Source organism: Neoarthrinium moseri, assembly GCF_022829205.1.
Source record: "Neoarthrinium moseri strain CBS 164.80 chromosome Unknown scaffold8_Wmoseri_CBS_16480, whole genome shotgun sequence".
Lineage (NCBI taxonomy): Eukaryota > Fungi > Ascomycota > Sordariomycetes > Amphisphaeriales > Apiosporaceae > Neoarthrinium > Neoarthrinium moseri.
This window is the reverse complement of record NW_026055122.1, coordinates 751815-766117: the sequence shown is the minus strand read 5'-3', so window position 1 is coordinate 766117 and position 14303 is coordinate 751815. Positions and strand designations below refer to the sequence as shown.

Here is a 14303-nt window from a genome sequence, read left to right as displayed (position 1 = left end):
AGCTGGCTTACAAACGGTGCCACTTCTTCAACTGCAAGTCTTGCACACCATTCAAAGGCGACCCGTTTGTTTTTACGTGGCTCTGGTCAAATGATATATAATCTCCTACATTACTTTTTGTCATCTCGAACCTGTGCTGCAATACTCAACTTTTGCTGATAGCGCTACCCTCATTGCTCGTGCACTTGATTACAAGCTTGCTGGAACACCAGACGTCCCCAAATTAGACAGACTGACTACGACTCTTTCTTCTGGGCTTATCGTGGCCTGCGCTTGGACGTTGCCACAAGAATGCTGACTACAAAGAGCTTATGTGTGGGGCATAGTTGTATTGCAGAGAGCCCTAGCTGCTTCACATGCATGCACACTCATCATGCTGACAGGTGTGCCTTGGGCGCCACATGCCCTATTGCAGCGTCAATCTTAGGCGCCTAGGTAATGTTACACGTCCAGGACTTTCCAAATCCGGCTCGCCGGCATACCTGTCACCAGCAGGGACCCTGCCACTTGTCACCGCATCGTGTCGTCGTGCCGCCAACTAGTGAGAGTCGAATTGATGAGGTCCAATGGTTAGGGAAAGTTCATTGTACACTTCCTTATTTTGCCTTTTTGCTGTTTCCTCCTCCCGAATACCTCGATTCTCATTTCTGGCATGGAATAAAAGACAACGCTTGATCTGTACCTATTGACACTGGTTATCATATGATTCAATATGGGCAGTACGGACAAGAAGACCATGCCAGGTGAGATAGTGCCCGAATCATCTTTGACTTCAGTGAGCTCATGTAATGGAGACTGCACCCACACGGCGGATTGCAGCGAGAAACCCGAGTCGAATAGAGCATTACCAAATACACTTGAGAAGGAGATTTTGGAAAGGCAATTGGACTTCCAAGATGTCAAAGCATCTTTCTTCGGTCTTTACAGCCATGCAACTTGGGTCGACATAGTTATAGTTCTTGTCAGCACTCTCGCTGCCATCGCTGCAGGAGCACTGCATCCAACTGCCCCTGTGAGTTCTATTCGATTTGATCTTCTAACGGCGCGGAACATGCTCTAATTGTAAACGATCCAGATCGTCAACGCTTATTTAGTCCAATTCTTTGCACGTGCTGGAACGGAGGGCGATACATTGACTGCGATAATCAACCAGTTCACATTGTACTATGTTTACTTCTTTATCGTTTCTCTGGTATCCTGGACAGTCGCTACCGCTGGCTTCATCCACACCGCAGCCAGGATCGCGCGCAGAATAAAGACCAAATACTTCGCCGCTGTTCTCAAGCAGAACATGGCTGTCTTTGATGAAGTAGGCACTGGCTCGATCCTATCACACCTTACATCCGACACGAACATGATTCAGGAGGCTCTGGGGTCCAAACTTGCTATCAGCATCGCAGCCATTGGCAATCTGACGGGCACGGTCATTGTGTGTTTCGCATTGGACTGGATCTTAACTTTCATCCTTTCGTGGTCATTCATATTGGGCACCTCAGTACTGATCCTTAGCGGCAAGGCCACAGTTCGCTACAGTGGCCGATCTCTCGATGCATCTTCGGCGGGCACTGCCGTTGTTGAAGAGGCCCTTGGCTCAATCAAGAGTACCACAGCCTTGGGTATGCAAAAATTTGTCCATCGCACTTATACGGACTACTTAAAGAAGGCATCCAAGCACGGTTTTGTCCTCAAAACATTGAATTCCTCAATGATCAGCCTCTGCGTTGCTAGTGGCTACATCAACGTTGCGCTCGGATTTTGGCAGGGCTCGAGACGCTTAACGGACGGCATCACGCCGTTTACACATGTCGTGGCCATCACCCTAGTCCTTAAGTCAGCGGCGTTCTGTGTTTTGAACGTCGGCTCCAATCTCGAGGCCTTCAACATGGCAGTTGCAGCAGCCAGCCGCATTTACAGGATGAGCCATCGCGAATCGCCGATCGACTCATCTTCTGACAAAGGCACTGTCCCTCAATACGTCGATGGCACCATAGAGCTCCGGAATATCAAACACATCTACCCCAGTCGCCAAAGCGTTCGAGTTTTGGATGATGTAAATATACTGTTCCCAGCTGGTAAAATCACAGCCATTGTGGGCCCGTCGGGTTCTGGAAAGAGTTCGATCGCCAGCCTGATATTGCGCTTCTATGATCCTGTTTCTGGAGGTATCTTTCTTGATGGCAGCAACTTAACATCCTTTCGTTTGCGATGGTTGCGGCAGCAGATTCATGTCGTACAACAGGAACCATTTTTGTTCAATAAGACTGTGTATGAGAATATTGAGTTTGGCCTGACTGGTCCACAGTGGGACAACACCTCCGAAGACGAGAAGCGCCGTCTTGTGGTCAATGCAGCCAAAGTTGCGCAGGCCCACGATTTCATCACAAAACTACCTGAAGGTTACGATACCATGGTTGGAGCCAAGGGCTCGAGGCTCTCGGGTGGGCAGGCTCAGCGCGTGGCTATAGCACGGGCATTGGTGGGCCAGCCGCGGATTCTCATACTTGATGAGGCGACATCAGCACTTGATAGCGAGACGGAAGCCAGAGTCTTGGCAGCCATGAGCGAGAGTCATCCCAGTTGCAACAAGATTGTGATTGCACACCGTCTTTCGACCATCCGAGATGCGGACAAGATCGTTGTACTCCGTGCGGGTCATGTGGTCGAGGAGGGCACTCACACAGATCTCATGGCTAGTCGTTCGGTGTATTTCGATCTCGTCAAAGCCCAAGATCTGAGCGAGCATAGAGAAACACAGACATCGCCTCTGTTAACCGGGAAAGTTGAGGAAAGTACCAAAGATTTTGTCTCCAGGGCCTCCAAAGACGGCACTAGCGATGGAGATGATGCTTCGTTTTTGATCAGCGAGGAGCTAGACACTGGGAAGCGATCTTCATCATTGTGGTCATTGATCCGATTTGGGTGGAACCTCAATCGACCCGAGTTGTGGTGGGTAATACTTGGTCTCATTTGCGCTGCCATTGCTGGCTTTGAGGAGCCAGGATCTGCCATACTCTTCGGGAAAGCGATTGTGTCCATCTCGCAGCCATTGTCCGAGGCTGAAAAGATCCGCTCTGAAACCGGCTTCTACTCTTGGATGTTCTTTTTACTAGCCATGGTAATGCTAGTGGTCCTCGCCGTTGAGGGTATCGTATTCGCGTGGTGCTCTGAGAAAATGAGCAATCGAGCACGCAGCATGGCCCTCGAAAAGATGCTGAGAATGGAAGTTGCATTCTTCGACAAGAAGAAAAACTCATCGGGCGCATTGGCAAGCTTTCTTTCTACCTCAACGAATGACCTTGCCGGCGTTAGTGGTGCCGCTCTCAGCGTCATTCTCATATGTGCATCTACTGCAATCTGCGGTATTGTCGTCGCACTCGCATACGGGTGGAAGCTTGCTCTTGTATGCTTGGCACTATTTCCACTGCTGCTCGCGTCGGGCTATTTTGGTGTTTGGCTCGTTGGTGAATTCGAGCGACATACCGAAGCGTTTAATAACGAAGCAGCCGAGCACGCCAACGAGACCTTGTTGGGCATCCGAACCGTGGCAACCATGGCTAGGGAGGAAAAGGCGTTGAGTCAATTCAAAGGGACGCTCAAAGCGACGTCAAGCCGTGCATTGAGAGCGAACTTGCAGACATCATTTCTCTATGCCCTAGCACAAGCCATTTACTATGCGGGAATGGCCTTAACCTTCTGGTATGGCAGCCGCCTGATCATGCAGCACGAGTACACTCTCGACCAGTTTATTGTTGTCCAATCTTCTATGTTGATGAGTGCCTATTCGGCTGGCCTCGTTTTCTCGTGGACTCCCAGCATGGGAAAGGCCAAACGAGCTTCAGCTATGCTGCAACATCTGCTGCGCCAGAAGTCTTCGATTGATCCCTTAGACCCCTCGGCTGGTATTGATCCAGGCGTCCCAAAAGGCCGCATTGAGTTTGATGCTGTAACATTCTCTTACCCTTCCCGCCAAGATCATGCTGCATTGAGAGACCTGTCGTTTACCATTCCTGTGGGGTCGAACATAGCCTTCGTAGGACCGACAGGTTCCGGCAAGAGTACCATTATTTCCATGATTGAACGCTTCTACGATCCTACACGAGGAGCAATCCGAATCGATAATCAACCTCTTTCTTCACTACAGGTGGCTAAATACAGACAACACATTGGTCTCGTCAACCAAGATCCAACGTTATACAACGGAACAATTCATATGAATCTTTTGGTTGGACTAGAAGACGAAGGTATTAGGCCATCAAAGGAGGCCGTTGAAGATGCCTGTAGACAAGCGAACATATTCGAATTCATCAAGAGTTTACCGTAAGTCTTGGTCTGCAATGTGCCTTGAATTTCCTCCTGCTATTCATTCAAGGAAGCCTTGTACCAAGGTTTGCTGATACCCATTTTCATTATAGGAAAGAGTTTGAGACGACTGTCGGGAACCGAGGAACCCAATTGAGCGTAGGCCAGAAGCAACGCATCGCCCTCGCCAGAGCGCTGATCCGCCAGCCAAGTATACTTCTTCTTGACGAGGCCACATCGTCTCTGGACTCGCAGTCCGAGTCTCTGATTCGTGATGCTTTGGAAAAGGCCAAGAAAGGACGAACGACTATCACCATTGCCCATAGATTGAGCACTATCGTCAAGGCAGACCGAATTTACGTTCTGGACCAGGGCACGATCGTAGAATCCGGTACGCATGCGGATCTGATGAATTCGAAGGGCCGATATCATGCTTTATTTGTCGCGAGTAGTAGTGGGCAGGCGATATAGTAACGATACTAGTGCTAGGTGCGACTAGATGTGGACAGAGGCATTATAACCGCTTCTAGATCACACAGTATGCTTAGGCTTATAAAAGCGAATAGACCGAATTTAATCAATAAAGACACACTCTCTCAATGCCGCTCGCCTTTCGCTAGGTACTAAAGCTGTTTATTTCCATCTCGCGCACAGCGATTGTCTATCCTGTAAATTCTAACCGGTACGCTTGTCTTGGTCATGCTATCATAAGAGCCCCTCCAAATGGACAACTCGAAGCGCAGAGCACGATAATACATCTTATTTATTCGGGCCAGGTTAAGCAATTCGTCATCACGCAGTTGCGGTAGGCAGCAGGTAACGTTAAACCTAGGCGGCCCTCCGTCACATTTGTGCACCAGATTAGAAGCGCTATGAGAAGTGGCAAGCGGCTGTATGTACTTCGGCTAGTCCTGCAAGTAGCCTTTACGGTTTAGCAATTGTAGAGACTACTTGACTTCAGGGCGTCATCCATGCGAGTCATACTAGGCAAAGCTTGCGATTTTCTTGCTAGATTCATTGGTCCTATCTCGTCGGCCAACTCTATCTATCTATCTAGCTAATGTTGTTACTCAGGCTGCACCCCAAAAGCAAGCAACACGTGCGGCAAGCAGCCGTTGCATCAACTTTCCCGCGCATGCATGGTAGCTTGAACTGTATTGTGACTGGAGCCCCTGACATCGTCATAGCCAATGACCTAGCTCTTGCGCGCACAAAGCCCAATTCGTGCCTTGACAACAAAGGTGGATTTGGAGCTTCCTACCCAACGCGAATGGTCAATTTCATAGAGTTTTCTGCATTCCCAGTCAAAGAGAACCGAGAAGATGGATACTACGGTCTTGACTAATGGTGACCTGCATTTAGCGTTGGCTTCGCGTCACGATGATGCTGATTACAAAGAGGGAACAGGTTTTTTGACCGGCGAGAGCCTGAGTTCAAGTAACCAAAGTTACTGTATGCATAATTGACGGTGCAAGATGGTCTAAGTTTGGCGCAATCGACCGATGCACCTCCGCTCTTACGGGATTATATAATTACCTGCTCTGCTCAAGGACACCTTGGCTCCGGATTTTCTATCCCATTGCCCCTTTATATGGAAATCTATCCATACATTACACTGCTCCCAAAACCCATTTACCCAGTTGAGAAATACGTTGCTTGTGTCGCTCGCAATCATGTCTTTCATGGAGAGATTCCGAGCGTCTGCGATTAATCGGTGGATTCAGCGCTTATTGCGCGTGATGCAATTCCTATCGTCTATCATATCGCTCGGGCTGTTCTCCTCGCGCCTTGCCACCATGTACCGATTTGCGCGACGAGCGTACAATGCTGCAGACGGTGCTGTCGAAGGCATGCTTGCAGCAGCTGTGGTGTACACTGCCGTTGCTATGATACTCAACTGCTGTCTCAAGAACGGAGGCCCGAAGATACTCCGCTGGCTGCTGGTGCTGGGTGATATACTGTTTATGGGCGCCTTTATTGCTGTCGCGGCACTTACACGTCCCAATCATGGCCCAGCTGGACCGCATGGAAGCGAATGTCAGAACGACACGTTTGCGGCTGGCATTGTCTCAGCAGAATTCAGGCGCCGGCATAACTGCAACTTGCCTTGGGGTACTTTCATCCTGGCCATTATCAGCACGTGAGTATATCCTAGACTTGTCTCTCTGAACATATGCTAATTTGGTATCTTAAGTATCCTTCACTTTTTGACAGCACTTTTCCATCAGGTGCGCGACCATAGAAAGGCTGATCGTAGAGAGGCTGATCGCCTCGACAGCAATGCTGTCGCTGGGGATGCCGAGGGTTATGGAAAGAAGGAGCGAAAATCGCATCATTCATCGAGCACAGTGTAGTGCGGTTGATCGTTTAGTAACGGGACGCCTTGATTCCTCTGGTGGCAGCATTAGTGTCGTGTTCTGATTATTAAGATAGTGGAAGGAGCTAGTTGCCTAGTGTCGCCTGGCGTGTTGTGACATGCTACATGAAAATATACCCCAGCTTCTTGCGAGGAGGTCTTAAACCGCATGGATACAATAGCATCAGAATTAATGTGATTTTTGTTTGCACATGCCCGTTGTCAACGAAGAATGTGTAGAGTATGATGCCAGTATCTACGGTGAGCATCTAGCATACGATCAATAACCTGTTAACGCTGTCAGAAGCACTCACACTCTCCAATAGTATACTCTTACTGTACTACGCTTTTGACATTGCTTTGATGAATAAGGATAACTAGGAAAGGCTGCTGTGAAGGCCGAGGCTGGCACCTCCATCACAGTGACGACCCGTACCGCAATTAATTTCGCCTCAGCCGAAGTCGCTCTAAGTACTAGCTTTTGTCGGCATGGAAAAACACTAACATAGTAGCTCAGTAATGCTACAGCCATTAACATGGAGATATTCATCGCTCTCGAGACCCATAGATGAGTCCAAGTCTAGGAATGCAGCAACAACAAAGTAGAGCGATTAGCAAAACGAACAGCTCTCCGTAAACAGTGCTGCTTTTTACAGCACTGTTAACACAGAACCTCTGTGAGAGGATCAAAGATCTTGTCAGCCAGCCATTCCTTCAAGATGAGACTTTTTACACAAGCTCCAACTGGGAAGTTCGAATACCTACCCGACGTTCCTTAAAAGTTTATTCAGTGATTCTGTTGGTTAACACCCTGTGACTCCTATCCTAGTCAAACAATTTGGTAGACATGTCTGAGCAGATAGCTTATATATGAAGAACAGGTATCAGCAAATATCCCTTATGAAGCGTTCAAGCATTTATTGTGTCTTCAGTCTGTCAATGTTATTGGGAGCGAGTGGGCACCTGTTTTTCACCTGACCCCGTCTCTAAGGTCGAGAATACACTTTCCAATATCCAATAGGGTGTCCGTAGAACCAGATTGTCAGTGACTCCATCGTCTCGTCTGCACCTATTGCAGTGATGTTGCTGACAACCATCTGGTACAGTCCACGTGAGATGGCATGGAAGTACACCTGAGCAGCTTCGCATAGCAAGCTTAGTCGATGCTCCCCCGAGTACGCTGCCGTTGGAGACCGCACACCACATAGTCAGCAACGTATCCCGTGAGATCTGAGCCCTGCTCGCTCCCCGTTCCGCAGCTTGAGGGGCGGGGAAGCAATCTCACTCACGCGGTCATATGGATTCATTGGCGCAGCCATGACCATTGAAGTTGCCCGGAACGACCTGTATCGTGGGATTAGAGCTGAAGACAAAAGAGGGGATTGGTGAAGCCAAGCAAACAAGCGCACTGCAAATTCGTATGTACCGGTGAGCGCGGTGGCTCACACGATCACAGCCATGTTCTGAGCCCCACTCTTGACAACCGTTTTGGGGTTTACAACGAACTACTTTTGATTTATTTTCGGAAAGCGATCCACCCAATTAATGACTGCGCCTTACTGTTTCACGAGGATCGCAGCCTCAACCCGCGAGGACAATGTTGTGGGAATTATAAGATTTAGAGCACATCTTCTGACGAATGAGGCCTGTATTTAACTTATATGCTTGACCGCGAACTTTGATCATTCTATAACTCGACAACACGCCCTTTTCCTTACAAATTGCGACAGCTTCAGCTACGTTCCGCTACCCTCTCCTTGGACAAAACCTATACAGGATCAAAGTCGTCACATGATCTCCACAATGCCTACAAGAGCCAAGGCACAGGCACTGGCACTCGTCGGCCTCGTGGCCTTTCAATCCACCGTTGCCGCACTAGTCGTCCCAGATGCTCAGATCTCTGCAACGCTCGGGGGGACTAACTTGACTGAAGCTGCGAAGGCACTTCTCACAAACCCTTTCGCAAGTCACAACTGGACTACTAAGGGTCCAAATGGCACATCGGACTACACCCACACAATCACCGTGGTCGATTCCAAGATCAACGACACAACGGCCCGGCCTTTTGCCTTGCTCTCTCTTACGGCGCCGGCTGGCGTAGACCTCGCTGATTGGGAACTGTTGTATGAAGTCGTCGTCCCCGATTATAACCAAACTTGGATCGATCTGTTCGATCGCTCGGATAGTGGCGACTGCAGGACGGCATTTTCCGACGCATGCCTGAGAAAGCTCACAGAGAAATCGCTGAGATCTACCCGTCAAGGCTGGCCAGAGGAGTGCCCGTCACCAAGCTCTGGTGCTTATGGATTGAGTCAGCCTCCCATTGCTACGCACCTTCCAGTTCATCAGAATCATCATGTTAACTCTTTCTTTAGACAGCACCGCGACATCAATGGTAAACGACGACAGCTGGGCGCAGCTCTATATGTCGCCTCACGACATTAATAACAAGACGCTAGTCAACATGTTGGCCAGCTCAGTTTTCCCAATCACCTTTGAGTGGAGTAATTATAAGACAGGAAAATCATCTCGCTCTGTAAGCTGTGTGCGTGCGAGTGTTCCGTCGGCCAGCGCCAGCCCGAGCCCGAGTCCAAGTCCAACTACCGGCACTCCCTCGGCTACCGGCAACATTGCAGGGCCAACCGCAGCAGTGAAGAAGGAATACTTGCTCGGAGCAGCAGCCGTGGTAGTTGGGTACATGGCGTACTAAGTTTTCGGGCAGGGCTGGCATGTTGGAGCTTCTTTGGCTTGGCTCAGTGACCTGCGATGGTTGGCAAATTAGATAGTTTTCAAGTCTGCGTACTGTTTACTTAATACAACGTTTGACACTTCTTGGCACGTTGATATCAGCCGTCTCTTCCACAAGCCCGGTCCAATTCTATTGTAGTATGCATTAAACAATAGGCCATGATACAAGAATCTTCCAATAATGGGCGCGTAGAGCAAGGGACCACGCGTTCACTGCACTAGTGATCGTGCTTGGGCAGTGTTCGAGTTGTTCCTCTTTCGTCGTCACAGTCCTCTGTCCATTCGATATGGGTTACGATTGGCAGGCCACACTGAGGCATAACAACAAAGATACAGGCACCTGCTCGCTGCTGTTAATCTTGGCGGCTGCGCTCAGGGTGTCCTACTCGGTTAGGCTAGAGGGCTCGGGTATTCTAAATGGCACACCAATGCAGTAGGGCTCACTGGCGCCAGTCTGTCAACGCAGTCCGCTGATATAGCCGGCTGTTACCCATGGAATTGAGCGTCGGTTACACAGTATATCTCTTCAATCACGGCACAGCCGACACCCGCTGAAGAAGAGAAAGGAGGCGCGATGGCCAGGAGCTGTAGATAGAGCAGAATAGCAAAACTTCACGTTGTGCACTTTGTATTGGCCCGTCGGCATGTGGCTATCGTTGTAATATTTGCTCCTTCTTTGATAAATCAATCTATAACTCTTTGGAGCAAAACTTGAAGGGATTTTAATTAATTGCAAAATAGATCATATGGTACGCTATATGATGTGATGGGGTCTTGACATTCTTGGATCATTTTCTGTACCACAATGCGACTTTGGCTGGTGCTAAGCAGCCACAGCTGAGAACTGCGTACCTAAGTAAGTTACGACTCGCCCAATCTCAATGGTGACTCTGGTTTCTGCCTAAACGCCACACGGAGGCTTTGCTACCCGCAATGCCTTATCAGCTAATGAGAGACTGGCGCTAGCACGCCGACGCGTGGCCGAAAGTCAACATCGTCAGAGTGTCCCGTTGTTGAATTCTTGGCAACCGAGCTCCGAGAACGTGGTGTTCGGGCTTCGGCCACCCAATGTCGCGACCAGGGCCTCGAAGATCCTGCGCCGCAAAATCGTACATTAAGCCCAATCAGGCAAACTCCTCATTAGGCGCGGGCCGCTAGTGGACACCAAATCGTACGCTAGTACTCCGTACCAGGCCCTAAAGCGCCGAAAACCGTGTTTCGATTTTTGCACGTTTGATCCTTCAGCTGGCGAGGCGCAGCGCTCGCCCAGGCTGCCAAGTTACGGGTTGGAACACCAATCCCGGGTGACGGGCAGCTCGGACTGCGAGCAGATTCGCTTTCTTTATATGGGACCCAGCCCCGTCTCTTGCATTTCCACATCTGGATACCAACTCACTTCAGGAAGGTTTAGCAGGCTAGTAGTATACAGCGAAAGTAGATCCATCTTCGCGCTTGCGTCTGTCAAGTCAACGACGTGCGGGAAACGATCATCCAACCTGTTTGTGTTCAATTCCAGCATAAGACCTCTCTCTCAGGACCGGGGCCCTCGACCACAAACGCCAGCCGCCATGGCGACTTCAGACGGCACCGAGCTGCCACAGGGGTTCAGCTTCCGCAATTGCAGGGACTACGTGGATGTTTTCCCTCAATACTGCAAATACGACGAGTCGTACTATCTTTATCGAATCGAAGTCGTTCCCAATGCTGTCTTTGCTGGACTATTCGCCCTCTCCTTTCTGGGATTTGCAGCGGTCTTCGTCCTCACACGCTTCCGAAATGTCGGCTTCACCGTTGCCCTCCTGCTGGGTGTTCTCTGTGAGGTCTTGGGCTACATGGGTCGCATAATGAGCTGGCAGGACCAGTGGTCCGAGAACGGCTTCTTGATCCAAATATGCTGTCTCACCATCGGTCCTGCCTTCATGGCTGCGGGCATCTACTTCTGCCTCCGAAGTATTATCATTACTTTCGGAGCCGAAAACTCACGCCTCAACCCCTTGTGGTACCCTCGAATTGTAAGTCGCCGATCCAAAATCCGACCACACAGTAGCTCATTAGCGCATTGCAGTTCATCCCGTGCGATGTGATATCTCTCATTCTCCAAGCCGTTGGCGGCGGCATGGCCAGCGTCGCCTCGCATAACCGCACCGACATCGACCCAGGGAATAACATTATGATCGCGGGCCTTGCTTTTCAGGTCTTCACTTTGCTAGTGTTTATTATTTTCGCCGTCGACTTTGCGATCCGCACGCTCCGGCGTGGCCCCGCCGCGCTCGACCACGATCCAGCCCTTGTACGACTTCGTGCCAGTTGGTCCTTCCGCCTTTTCCTTGGCGCCTTGTCATTGAGCACAATCTGCATTTTCTGGAGGAGTGTTTACAGAGTTGCCGAGTTGAGCGAGGGCTGGACAGGCCCCCTAATGCGGAAGCAGGGTATGTTCATTGGGTTCGAGGGCGTCATGGTAGTGGTGGCGGTGCTGGTCTTGAATGTTTGGCATCCGAACTTGTGCTTCCAGGGTATGGAACATATCACTGGGAAGAGTGGTAACGTACGGCCAAAAAGCTCGCCTGCTCAGAGCAGTGGAGAGGAAGAACAAAAAGTCTCAGGCTCGCACGTCCCAAGGTAGAGATGTGAGTGCTGTTCAACAATATAGGTGAATGTAATTCCTTTGTTTTTCTTCATGGTATGGGTAGAATATAGATACAATGGCGTTCTTGGCGTGTCCGAGCAAAGGATCAAGGATACCAGGCAGAGCGCATAGGATATCGCGGGGACTCTGGCCAGAAGAGCATGGGCTTATCATGCACAATTCGATTATGATATATATTATAGATTTCATAATCAGCCCACCAGGATTATTTCCAATTTTCCATAATGATAATGGTTATGCTTTGCTATTACCTAATTAAAGTTATTGCAAAGTATCCTCAGCGAGGCGCTGACGGGGGAGTAGTTGCTGCGGCGACGCAATGAGCTCGATGGACAAACCGATGGCCTAGAGCTTTGCAGCAACACAACTGAAAATATATGGACCAGGTTCTGGCTGCTGCCCAATGTATGGGGCTTGTACCTACCGAAATTGTCTGCCGTGAAGGGTTCCCATGTTTTAGAAAAAGCTGTGGCCGTGCACGCGATAGCCACGTATGGCAAAGTAAGCCCCATGTCCGCCGTGTAGCGAAAGGAAGGGCTACTGTTGGATGGTGCCGACAAAAGACCTGCGCATCAACCCAATCGTTTGCACGGAGCAGCTCAAGCTTGACGACAGATCTAATATATAATAACAAAGGTCTTCTTGCGCGAGATCTGCCTCTTCAATCAGCTTCATCGATCTACTCGACGTTGGCTGCAAGGGGGCTACAGACAGGTGCCCCAATTAGGCCAATTCCCTCTTCCTAGTACTAAGACCATGTATGACCTCGAATTCGTCCTCAAAGGAGATACCGGAGCAGTCTTCAGCCTTCAGACCCAAGGAGCCGAGGCCATAGCTCAAAACATGGCACATCGCTCACCGCCATGAACACTGAGTCTTATACCTGAACCTCAAGACGTTGAGACTACTGTCGAAGGATTGTGACTTCGGATTTGTTATAATGTCTTACAGCTGATATCAGGTTGTTTGTGAAAAATTGGAACTGATACAACAACTCAAGGATCAAGGAAATGCTGCCCGTTTTGTTCGATGACCAACCCTGGGTGTGGGTACAGACATGGCAGTAGTATTGGGTTATTGGATGAATATCAACATTTGAGCGCTTTCTCTCATGCGAATGTAGGATATATATATAGTTAACTGACGTTCTCTTTACATTCAACGTAGCCTTGCGATATATATCTGAACTGTAACCTGAAGCGCTGTTGTAGATCGGATCAATGGTCTAATGTGTCCGGCTTTTATGGTCTAAAGTGTCCGGCTTCGGCATCACAGGGTTGACGTTGATCTCTCTCATAAACTTCCCATTCAACTGAGGGCTTGGGCCGGTGTTAATATTCTGGTCACCTTGGCCATAATGGACAGTCTGTGGGCCGCTTCCATAATTGTATACTCCCTGACCTGTCTCATCTGTCAAGGACTTCGGTATTTTGAGTACCTCTTCCAACGCCTTCTTTATAGCGGCGATTTGATCCTTGCTGAATATAGGTTCCTTCGCGAGAACGAGGATACCGTCAAGAATCCCCTTCATAAGTACCTCAATACGGCCACTTTTCCCCGCTGCTGACCGATAGCGCGCCATCCGTGGACCATCTCCAGCCGGCACGACTCTGTCGTAAATGTCATACAGGTGCGCCGCGGCGGCTTGAAACTTTTCAGCTGCAGCCTTTTCCTTCTGGGCTGTGTTTTTATCGGCATCCATGTCGCCTTCAGGCTTTTTCTTGGCAAGGTACGCCTTAATGCTTTTCAAAGCCGTCGTCGCAGGAGACACCGCTTTAAAGACCTCTTCGAAGGCTGGTGGAAGATCATCGGCATCATCAATTGCCTCATAAACGTCCGTGATTTTGTCAAGCGATCCGATCGTGTCGCGAACACACCTCGCGATTTGGGGTGCTGTAGAGCCCGACATTCTTGCAATGGGGCGGATTGCTGGGCTGGGAAATGAAGGTGCAATGGTGTGTGAGACACTGAGACTATGAGAGGATCTTGCTTGAGCTCCCCGTGTGTTGTGAATATGTTGCTCGATCTCCAATTTGTCTGGAGCGACGATTCTTGACAACTTGGCGGCGATTGCCGCACGCCATCAGCAGGCTTATATGACTTTGATCAGCTCGACCGCTGTGAGCTGGCGGGCTGTGTCCTGCAGTCCCCTGCAAGCTGCAGTGACGCTTTGCGCAAGCCCATCGGTGATAAGCGACTATTGGTAGAAGCTTGCATAGCCCCCACCGATCAGGCTGCAAAGTAGACTCGTGC

The 14303-nt window shown here is 49.7% G+C and overlaps 5 protein-coding genes across 5 annotated transcripts; 4 read left to right on the top strand and 1 right to left on the bottom strand.

Annotated features, from left to right (window-relative positions):
- Nucleotides 1-712: 712 nt before the first annotated feature.
- On the top strand, nt 713-4770 carry JN550_003508 (uncharacterized protein; the record flags this gene model as incomplete). The annotated part of the gene is made up of 3 exons (XM_049314920.1): nt 713-1012; nt 1076-4317; nt 4413-4770. The coding sequence occupies 3 exons, from the start codon at nt 713-715 to the stop codon at nt 4768-4770; spliced, it is 3900 nt and encodes a 1299-aa protein (XP_049174699.1).
- A 1325-nt stretch (nt 4771-6095) lies between these two features.
- JN550_003507 (uncharacterized protein) lies at nt 6096-6653 on the top strand (the record flags this gene model as incomplete). Its single annotated transcript, XM_049314919.1, has 2 exons — nt 6096-6439; nt 6494-6653. 2 exons carry the CDS (start codon nt 6096-6098, stop codon nt 6651-6653), a joined length of 504 nt encoding a protein of 167 aa, XP_049174698.1.
- Nucleotides 6654-8458: 1805 nt separating this feature from the next.
- Nucleotides 8459-9365, top strand: JN550_003506 (uncharacterized protein; the record flags this gene model as incomplete). Its single annotated transcript, XM_049314918.1, has 2 exons — nt 8459-8966; nt 9031-9365. 2 exons carry the CDS (start codon nt 8459-8461, stop codon nt 9363-9365), a joined length of 843 nt encoding a protein of 280 aa, XP_049174697.1.
- A 1606-nt stretch (nt 9366-10971) lies between these two features.
- JN550_003505 (uncharacterized protein) lies at nt 10972-12026 on the top strand (the record flags this gene model as incomplete). The annotated part of the gene is made up of 2 exons (XM_049314917.1): nt 10972-11415; nt 11469-12026. The coding sequence occupies 2 exons, from the start codon at nt 10972-10974 to the stop codon at nt 12024-12026; spliced, it is 1002 nt and encodes a 333-aa protein (XP_049174696.1).
- Nucleotides 12027-13275: 1249 nt separating this feature from the next.
- On the bottom strand, nt 13276-13959 carry JN550_003504 (uncharacterized protein; the record flags this gene model as incomplete). Its single annotated transcript, XM_049314916.1, has 1 exon — nt 13276-13959. The coding sequence occupies one exon, from the start codon at nt 13957-13959 to the stop codon at nt 13276-13278; it is 684 nt and encodes a 227-aa protein (XP_049174695.1).
- Between the last annotated feature and the right edge of the window lie 344 nt (nt 13960-14303).